Source organism: Falco peregrinus, chromosome 14 (genome assembly GCF_023634155.1).
Source record: "Falco peregrinus isolate bFalPer1 chromosome 14, bFalPer1.pri, whole genome shotgun sequence".
In the NCBI taxonomy this organism is placed as follows: Eukaryota; Metazoa; Chordata; class Aves; order Falconiformes; family Falconidae; genus Falco; species Falco peregrinus.
In genome coordinates, this window is record NC_073734.1 from 21,863,766 (window position 1) to 21,874,765 (window position 11,000).

General features: G+C 37.2%; 1 protein-coding gene and 1 long non-coding RNA gene across 8 annotated transcripts in view; one reads left to right on the top strand and one right to left on the bottom strand.

Annotated features, from left to right (window-relative positions):
* The window catches only part of LOC129785618 (uncharacterized), a 786,935-nt gene that overhangs the window by 729,665 nt on the left and 46,270 nt on the right, over positions 1 to 11,000 (bottom strand). The gene's annotated exons all lie outside the window — the stretch shown is intronic.
* The window catches only part of SLC6A2 (solute carrier family 6 member 2), a 77,978-nt gene that overhangs the window by 59,213 nt on the left and 7,765 nt on the right, over positions 1 to 11,000 (top strand). Inside the window, 3 exon segments of the mRNA XM_055818449.1 lie at positions 4,182 to 4,282; positions 7,067 to 7,234; positions 9,783 to 9,854. Coding sequence (XP_055674424.1) covers positions 4,182 to 4,282; positions 7,067 to 7,234; positions 9,783 to 9,854 — 341 coding nt within the window.

Here is an 11,000-nt window from a genome sequence, read left to right on the forward strand (position 1 = left end):
AGGAAAAAAATTCTTGTGTTTAAGGACAGCTACACATTGGAACACTTTGCCCAAAGAGCACTTGCTGACGCTGTTGGCGGGGGCGGGTTTCAAGACCCAGCTGGACAAAGACATGAGGAAGCTGTTCTGAATTGTGCTGACCTTGATTCAAGCGAGAGGCTGAATTAGAGATCTCCCAAGAACTCCTCCAACAGGAATATTCTGATCATTCTCTGATTTACTGTAATTCCCAAGGGCCAAAATATAGGACAGATCAATGAAGCAGTTTCACTATAACTCTTAATCTGCATACAAACTGTGTGAGCTCATATACTGCTACACATGTCCATACAAGTAAAACTCAGTATGGGAGCAAAAACAGTGAAGTAACATTTACAGGGAAAGGGAATTAAGTGCAAAATAACTTCAGGATTGGTTCAGTATAACTTTCTTCTTACTACTGTTATTTCAGTGTAGTAATTTGATCTCTTGGATTCATTTAAATGATATGTATTGGCATTAAAGGCATTATTACTAATTTTCACTTTCCTAATTAAAAAAAAAATAAATCCAGGCATATAAAAGAATACTATACATCACACAGTTAAACGAGATAGGAGAGGAAAACAACATGTACAAAGATTGCCTGTAGGAATCCAACTGACTGTTCCAGTTATGAGACTACTTTTTGGAAACATGACCACAAATTATTTCACTTTTAGCAGTTACACCTCAGGGCCAGGACCTGCTCAAAGGCTTCCGTGCCAGTGAGTGGTTCTGAAGCCATTGGTTGAGCCTATACAGTAAAATGACTTACAAAATTCTAGCGGGCAGTAGGTGCAGGAGTTACTAGCTACATTTTTGTTCTATCTGAACTCTGATCTCTGCATCACTGAGGTGAAAGAAGGTTGGCCCAATGTGAGGAGGGTGACTTGCATTTATAGCCAACCTGCTTTTCACTTTCTTCCTAATCTGTTCTTTTTGGGATATTAATTCCTTTGACAACACGATATTATGTACATAAAGAAAGGTCCCAAGTTTTCTGTGCCATTTAATAGACCATTACAGCAGTGATATTTTCTCAGGCAGCTATAGTGCCTGTTAGTTCAGAAATTACACTGAAATTCTCTTTGGGTTCAGTGTGTTTAACCAGGACCTGATCATAAATTGTAAGTATCTCTTGTTTTTCACTGGAAAAGCAAGGCTATTACGTCTATATTCAATACCAAGTCTCCAGCAAATATTCTAGTTTTCTTTATAGTACACCCCTTTCTTCCTGTAACAAGTCACCCACAGTTTCGGCTTATCCTACAGAATCACAAAAAAACTGGGTAAATGCTTTCAAGAAGTGGAAAAAACCAGGCCCTACAGGTGCCATTGTCTGTAGATATAGTTATGTTCCACTTTACAAGTTGATTCTTAGAATGGTTATTTGAAGACATATACAGTATTGAAAAAGCATGCTGTTGCAAAAGCAGCCTGAGAGCATGGCCTACTTATCCTCTAATTTCAGCAGAAATTGAACACCAAGCACTGTCTGAGCTCTGAGTACGTCTGTCTGGAAACCTATGAATAAAATTTTTGGAGATATCTAGTCCTTGTCTTTGACCTTCTGCACAATGATGAATTTCACTCAGTATTCATAAGAGTCGAAATTCAGTCACTTTAAAGTTCACAGAAGGCACTGCAAATAGAATTAGATTAAATTTAAAGAATATTTACACATCTTTTCGGCTACTTTTCTTCACCTGTACATAACGGGGGGGGGGGGGGGGGGGGGGGGGGGGGGAGGCGGGAAGTGCTCTGTGTGTGTGTAAATCAAAGAGTTTATACTCAAATGTCCAGACCTTGTTAATATGTTACATCCTTGCTGCGTGTAAAGGAGTAATTAATTTACGTTAACTACATTAAAAAATCCTACTGAACTGATTCACATGAAGAGAAACAGTTATTACATTAAACTATCCATCCTCTCTAACAAATATTCATGGCAAAAAGCTGCATTTCTGCTGTTTACCTAATGGGGTTCAGAATTAAAAGTAAACCTGCTGAACACATCACGTATAATAAATTACAAACTAGTAGTCTGACATGACAGATTGCACTGGAGAGAACTACTTCTCTGGGAGCCAATGCCTCTAAGGTGTAAAGTCAGAGATTGCTTTGTTTTCAAAGAAACTGAGAAGGCCATTCCCCACCCCCCACCCCAATTTTTATATCAGCAATAATCATTCCATTCTAAAATACATTATGGAAAATAGCATGGGCTTAGATTAAACTTTTGCAAGATACCTCATACTGGTAAGTCCAACCAGAATAGAATATTTTTTTTTAAAAAAGGGAAGAAGGTACCATTCAAATGGATATTTTACAGTCACTACAAAATGCATGTTTGCTTTGCATAGTAAATTATAGTGAACTATTTAATGTAAAAAAAGTGTTCCAATAAATGAAGATGGAAAACATCACACTGAAGCCTAGACTATTTCCAGAAAGTCCAAAGCATATGAGTTGACATGAATTAATATTACTAGAGTAAAAAAACCACATCACATTTCTCGCATACAGACAGCTTGACACCCTAGTAGACTATTTAAAAAGTTTAGCTCTATCAGGCTAGTGCCACTCACAGAAAGCACATTATACTCGTGCAGTGCTTTCTAAGGTATTCAGACACAGAATTCATAGCACTTACTCAAATGTGTAAAACCCATAAGGAATTAAAAGGCACTGACTGAAATGCCATTTCTTCCTTATTTACTGCTAAAGAATTTGGTTATGTCCTGAGGAACCAAGGACAGCAATTTTTTTTTGTTTTCACCTTGGCCTGTGCAGCATGACCTATTCTGATTGGGAAGTCATAGTCTAGGTAGTGTTTCTGAAGGGGAGTCAACAAAGTCAGAGGATCTTCCTTTCTGCGTTGGCTGTGGGAAGAAAATTCTACTGCAACCATTTACACTGGTTTTATAGCTATTAATACTTCAATTGATTAAGTACTAAATACACGCAAGTATCAACACACACACAAAATCTCAGACTAGATGGGTTCAAGGGATAGTAAAGACTAAGAACTAGGTGTTTGCAGCTCTTCTCCCCTCTGGCCATTATGTCACTTGCTAAACGCTTTGGTGCCTCCATTTGTCTGTTCTGCAGTGCAGTGAATCCTACTGCAGGTAGCTAACATTTGAGTGACTTTGAACAGAACATTGTTAAATAGTTTTCCTGACAATAGAAATCTTGTATGTTAATTCTTGCATGATAATACAAAGTCTGATACTGAAATAAAGGATGTTACTACCAAGGTTTTGATAATAATCAAGCAATCAAACCATTCATGTTTCTAAACCCATATTCTATATTCTTGGTACAATGAACAGGACTTATCTCTGATCTATGCCTTAATGTAATGATTTTCATGTTATCCTCTGCTGTCTTAATTACTGCAGCAGCTAAAATTTCTAACTACTCTTGGTTCTTACTCACATGAACAGATCATGTGTCTTCTAAGGAGCCTACAACTACATGACTAGATACTTAGATGAGTACAGAGATAACAATTTTAGAATATCCTAGTTGTATTATAATCGTTAAAAACACAGGATACTCTAAAAAAGACCACCTGTTTCTAGCTGATACAGTTTTTTACATATTTACACTGAACAGAAGCATCATTGCCCTAGTTCCTTGGAAAGGTGATGAAAGATGAAATTACGTTTGTCATAGATACAATGAACATTCTGTGGTATTCAGTGAAACATTGAAAGAAATAAAGTATGCCATGAAGTGGAACAAATAAGCGTCCTTTGATAAACTGAGAATCATATGATTCTACCTCATTATCAGGTTTGTGTGAATAAGGGTTTGGGGGGGTGGTGGTTCAGCAAATTATGTTACAATAGTCCACAACTATTAAAAAAGAAGCATGTCCCATTCACAACTTCAATTCTAGGTATTTGTGAAATGCCAGTTTTCAAAGGTAATGCTATTTCCGACAGGTCTTAAGTGCTCACAAGCATTTAAGTCTTGGATACAGTGATGTCAAAGACACATCTAGTCACTGAAAGATCAGTACTACCATCTCTTATGTGCCTTCTGATTTGGCAGTCATTCATGTCTGCTTTCTGAAAAAGCAGACGGGTTTGGGTATGCCAGCATCTCATCAGTATTGATTTACACCAGTCTGATGTTCACATCCTTTCTAGGTGTGGATAGATTCAGTGAAGATATCCAACAAATGATGGGCTTCAAGCCAGGCCTCTACTGGAGACTGTGCTGGAAATTTGTTAGCCCTGCTTTTTTATTGGTAAGTGTCAATAATTATTTCATCATGGAAAGAATGGTAGTATATCACTTCCTTGAATATACAAGTACCAAGAGCAAGATATGCATTGTTATGCAGGATGTCAGGATGAATAGGAGACACTAAGTTAATTCTTTTTTTCTCCTCAATGGCATTGGTTATATTTTGTATAATACATTTCAGAAGTGAAAGAGAAGCTAATTGTGGCTGTGTTCATCTTCTGTTCCTTCAGTTGAGCAGGATTTAAAGAAAATAGTTTTTCTTAGGGAACACTGAACACTTTGACAGTGTTCTCCCTGTCCCCCAGCATCTCTGCATATAAAACGTAAATCATTCTGTTGGGAAAATAAACTAGCCAGGGATAAGAGATTATGTTAGCAAGAATTTACTTTTCATTGGAGGATACAAAGATCCCCAAATTGTGGAATGACACCTTAGAAAAACTAACATGCAACTGCACCCACTAATTAGCTATGTGAAACACTGGAGAGATGTATTAAATACAGCTTTTAAGCTGCCTGATGTGAAAAACAACTGCTTCATTACATCTGGGGGAAAAAAAATCCCGAAGTGTGAATTTGGTTGCTCTGTGTAAAGGTTAGATTCAGAACTAAACTACAGTTTTCTACTGGGATCTTTTCCTATGCATATTTGTAAATCAAAAGGTCAGGATGAACAATATGGAAATTTGACCTCACTATGATTTTAGGAGACTATTAATTGTGTTGAAGTTGCACATTCTTAAAACAGTATTGGTATTCCAAAGATACATTGGGTGGGCTTTTATAACAGCCTTCAGGACCACTTTTTTTTCTTTTTTTTTTTTTTTTAATACAAGAGCTCCTGGCCCCAATTCAGCAGTAAGCACCTACCAAGCACATATTAATTATGCTTTTAAACACTGTTCTATGAAGATGCTTGAATGGAACTATATCCTGCAGCACTTCAAACAGGCTGACTCAAGTTGAACAGAATAATGCTGCACCAAGCATTCTTAGGTTCTGTACACTAGGAGACTGTTGAAAAATTAAGTTTTAGAAAGAAAGAGATCTAGCAAGCTAGCTAGAGAAAGGGACTGAAGGGACTGTCAGTCTAACCTTCAGGTGGCTTAACATTCCTTGGTGAAACAGCCCCACTACCTTCCTACCAAAGCCTACAAACAAACAAAAGGGTCAGAATGAATCTGTGGGTAACGCATCTTTCAGCCACCACAATGCAAAATATTTTTTTCCAGCTGGAAGTACTAAACTTGGAACATATCAACTTAACTGCTCAGTACGAAGATATTTTAAAACCCATGGGAATGATATACTGGGTAGGGGACATTGGACAGTTTTGTTCTAGCTGTGTATTTTCTCAATTTTTCTAAAAGGCAACATGGACATTACAAGTTTGATTTATATGGGAAAATTTAATATAATTTACCTTCTCACAGCCTTTTAGGTTTATTATTCGATCACTAAGAAAATAAAGCAAGTTACCTTAAATTGACAAAAATGGTTTAACTTACTAATTTATAAGTGAAAACTATAAAGATGGCCACTAGCATGAAAAAAGTAGTTTACCATTAGCCTACATAACTAAAAACTACAAATTCTAGAAATTTGGTCCCTTGATCTAAGAAACAGCATTTTTACCACCACTTACATGAAGCATACGAACTGCTTCACCAGAAGAGACTAAGACCATAAGCATAGTAAATAAAAATGAAAAAAATCAGATATCAATTCTTTCATATATATATATATATATAGTTTAGGATAATTAGGGAAAGGCTATAAAATTGCCAGACTTCAGTGTAATTCTTGCCTTAACAATCCCATGTGTGCTTAGTGCAAGGTGGTCCCCGTTTGGAACTGGTACTGTATTATAGATGTTCCAAACAATAAATAAAATTCTCTGCAAGAAAAAGGTTAGTTGGAGTTGTTCAGGTATCTGATATTAGGAAATAGCTACTTGAAGCTTTTTCTCCATATTGTCTCCAGCTATGTACATCATCCCAAGAAAAATCTCAACATGGAATCAGTATTTCTCTAACCAGATTTCACACTATCAGCTTCCTTTACCCCACACCATTACTCACTCTCCCTGTGTAGCCTTTGAAACCCTAGGCTCAAAATACTCTCATTTCAAATTGCAATATCGAGCAGAATGTAAAGGCCCAGACAAACAAATTGAGGAACTCTGCATATTACACAACCCATATGGATATAAGAGGAGGGAAATAGGGTGGTACCCCACCCCGTCCTTCTTACATCTAGTACTGGACAACATAACACCAGCAGAAAAAAAAATAAATAATGTAACTTTCTTTTCCAGGCCATAAAGTTGCTTATCCTTTCCTCAGTAAATGTATCATGCTGGAGTTTTTATTATGCCTCTTGTTAAAAAATGGGTACAAAACTTCTAAAGGAAGCCTAATGCCTCTGGAAAACAAAGAAGGGGAAAACAACAGATCTGCAGAGGTTTTCCTTAACTACAGAATCCCTTTTTTGTACCTGTAACGCTAGTTTAAATGAGGCAGTAACAGACAACCACCTGATCTCCCCAACAAAATTTCAAATAATCTGTGTCCAGAGTAGCTAAAATGAACTCTTAACACTAGCAAATGCATCAAGAACTTGAACAGTTTAAGCAGTAAGAGGCACAAAGTAAATAGGATGTAGGTAAATGGTAAAATTGGTTTGAAATATACCTTAGGGTACTGCTTAATAAAAAATATGAAACGGTTTTCCACGAAGTTACTTTATCTCAAAACTGTGGTTTGTTTTATTCTTTTTTCCCTAGTTTGTTGTGATAGTCAGCATAATAAATTTCAAACCTCTGACCTATGATGACTACACCTTCCCTCTCTGGGCAAATCGCATTGGCTGGGGAATAGCATTATCTTCAATGATACTTGTGCCTGCCTATATTATCTATAAATTCATGAATGTGCGTGGGACCTTTAAAGAAGTAAGTAGAACGCTAATAAAATGTCATGAAACGTTGCTATGAAATGAAATGGCTAGATCTAAGTTGGCAGTTTGTTTCTCTTACAAAACCTATTACTTATGAGTTACTTTTTGGATCCAACTGTCAGAGGCAATGGAGTTTTGAGGTAGGATTATTGCATGCTGCTTGAGTTTCTAGGTTGAAATTAGTTTTTCAGACAACACCATAATAATTCTGAAAAAGTATTTTTAATGTATGCAACTAATCTGATTGATGAAATATTTTTTCCTCATTAACCAAAAAATACACAGGTTATGGTATCTTCATATTCAGTTCTGAGGCATGGTAATGGTCTTCACACAGTTCCACCTAATCAGAGTTCAGTACAAGGCATGCTTTATCACTCCAGGCTGAAGCGTTGTAAACTGTTGTATGCACAACATTAATTCAGATCTCTCTTGTCTTAGCGTTAGAAGAGTCTAAACATATATATATCCATATGCTGAAAGATTGGGATGTGCCACCAAAGTGGCCCTGTGTGGAGGATGACATTTGTTCATTTAACAAACATCCGTCAAGGACAGAACAAATGCCTTACTGGGTCACAGCAATAGATCCATTTAGCCCAGTACTCTGTCTTTAACAGCAACCACTTTGATTTTCTCTGTCAAATGTGTATTCTTTATTTTTTTATGTATGTATTATATTTACCAGAATTATTTCAACATTCTGCAAAGCTAGAATTAATGCAGATCTTTCTGTTGTGTTCATCATTAATATCTGAATGCTTGAAGAAAATTAATATTCAAGATAGACCAAGGTACTGAAATAGATCTAGAAATCAAAAAAAAATCTGATACAGGTATCCCTGATGGTCTCATCTAGCCTGTTGCTTTTTAACAACGTCAGTAAAAGAACCAGGGTACCAGACAGCAGCATCCTGCATAACATAAACTCACTCCATGCATAATATGCCTGGTCTGTGCACTGAATAAAGCAGAAACTGAGGGAGAAATAATTTGAGCCATCTTATTCTAATGATTTGCCTAACAGCAAGAAGTTTAACGTTGCAACCTTAATAGTGTTCTTTTAACTTCATTTATATGTTTGTGTCATATTAATGTATTTATTCTATTTAAAAGAAACAGTTTCTTTGGGAAAAAACACATCCATATTTCCATACATTTCACCCCCTGTACTTTTGTTTATTGATCAGTTCAAAATGGCACAGGATTAAGGTTCACTGATCATATTAATTTTACCATTGTAAAATTTTACCATCACTATCACAATAAGTTATCTACAGTCTTAAACACATCTAACGGTGCTCAGAAGTAAGACCTCTCACTATTATACAGTATTGAATTTTGTCCCATCATATGCCATAGTTTTATAACCTATCTTTACTGACTTTACCTAGTTCTGCTGCTCTCCCTTCCTACAGCTGGAGTTACACAATGGTGTAGCAAGATACTGACGCTCTTAGGCAAATCACTGAACTACCACCACATAAAGGAATTAAGCAGAAAATAGGATCTCATCCTTCACCCAGATAGGGCACACCCCCCTCCTATAGGCCTGGCAGACCCAAAGGGATAAATGCCTTGTTTCTGAAACATTACAGTCATCTCAGAAAGGCACCCCAAAGTGGGAACTCCTATCCATCCGCCTCGTTTTCATCAGCTACAACATCTCAACATTGTGCATGATTTCTAGTTCTCATTTCCAGCAATTCTATAAACCCTTTGTTTTGTTCCATTCTTGGATGTTTACAAACCCATTTTCTAGTAACATCTGAGTGGCAAGAATAATTCGTACTGGCCCAACAGGCTTTTGCCAGCTTGCACAAGTTTACTGATATACTGGGATGCAGAAGCCTTTGGCCAAAACCACATTTTCTCATTCATTTTGTAGTGTTAGCAAGTTCCGGTTTATCTTTTACAGCTCCTTTAGACAGCAACTCACCAGTTTCCCCATGAGAAATATAGCAAAATGCTAGTATATTACATCCAAATAATTATCATAAGTAGGATGGCCTAAATTGTGGCTGTTAAAAGTGTTGAGAAAGGTGTGCTCTTAGTCTAATGGGAACTCCTGAAGCTGGTTGAAAGTTCACGATAAACCAAAATATACATATGATCCCAAATGGCAAACACAAGGGTAGAGAATGGAGATGAACTGGGAAATAGTCAGTACCTCCCTCCTCTCTCACTGGGACTGGTCAATCCCATTACAGCAGTAACAGAAAAGTGTGAATTTAGGGGATGTAGGGCCTGTGATACCAACTTGTTCCTAATGTTCTTTTCCATATGCACTTGCTAAATATTTGGACTTAGTATTTGCATAAACTTTCTACTGTTGCTTCTTATATTAAAGGCTAACACCAAGGGGCTTATAATAAGCTCATTCTCTCAGTGGCTAAGTTAAAGGCACATGATGCAGTGATATTAAAGATTTAAGTTACCATTTTAAATAAAGTTCATGCTACTTCCGCATTATAGATTGGGGATTACAGACATAATCCCACTTCATATGGCTGACTTTTTCCTCTTCTTCCTATCTGGTTTAGAGACTAGCTTACTGCATCACACCTGAAAATGAGCACCAACTCGTGGCCCAAGGAAATGTCAGGCAGTTTAAGGTTTGTACTCCTTTCACCATGCTTCCTATTGTGGTACCAGCCTTTCCCTGTCTTTAACAACTACAGGTTTGCACCAATCTCCTCATAGTGGATACCTTTGCAGGTCTGTGGTTCTTTATTTCTGCCAGCATGACAAGATGCAGGAGGCTTAGTACCATACACATCAACTCTGTTGGAAAGCTTCTGGCACCTTCCTCCTCCTTTGACTAAGCAGAACCCACAATTTTCAGATTACCTGAATCCCGTATTTTAGGTTGTATCCAAATACAGTGAGATGTCTCACCAAGACACAAAGGTATTTCCAAACTATCACACATATTTGAACAGGTCATAGCCTCTCCCTTGATTATTACGCAGCAATCTGAAGTCATGTTTTCTAAACGCCAATTACGTACCACAACACATGGTAAACAGCAAAACAAATATCCACTGTCAGAGCCTAGACATAATGGCCGTGATGAAATAATGTGCTGGTTACGTGGAATAGGCTTTCCCCATAGGCCTGCAGTTGATTGAAAACACTGCTGGAGACTTCTTAAGCAGCCATGAAAAACAGGGTATAGGTTTCCAAATACTGCCTTCCTTTTAGCAAATAAAATAAGCTTATTGAAATAAAGTCCTTTTTGTAGAAGATAAAAAGGATGCAAATGTGAAGCTTGTTACCCTTATCAGCATTCATGCTGGACCACTTTCTGTCTTCAAAGTTGAAAGCAACTAGAATTATGCACACCACCTCAAAATATGACCCAGATTTTATAGTGGTGGTTTGTATGTTGGTATTGAAAATAAGAAATTTGCCTTTTGCTTGCTCTGAAAAATACTGTTTGAAGCATAACCTTGAATTTTAAAGGAAATAATCCAAGTGTAGATTTATGGGATGCAGAATGGAAGCAGGAAGAAAAGGCTTCCTGTTTCATGACCATAATTTATTTGATGTGGCCAAGAATAAGTAGTAATACAGCACCCCTTCCTGCCTTCTCTTTCCCCCATTCCTGCCCTCAGTTGTCTGAGGATTTTATGTTCCAACTGTAAGTAATAAGTCGATTTTTCAAGAGGCAGATGTTCCTGTGCAAATGGGCTATAAACAGCCATTCCTACACAGTTCTAGTCTTCTGAACCCAAATTTATAATGGCAAAAAGGAAGCA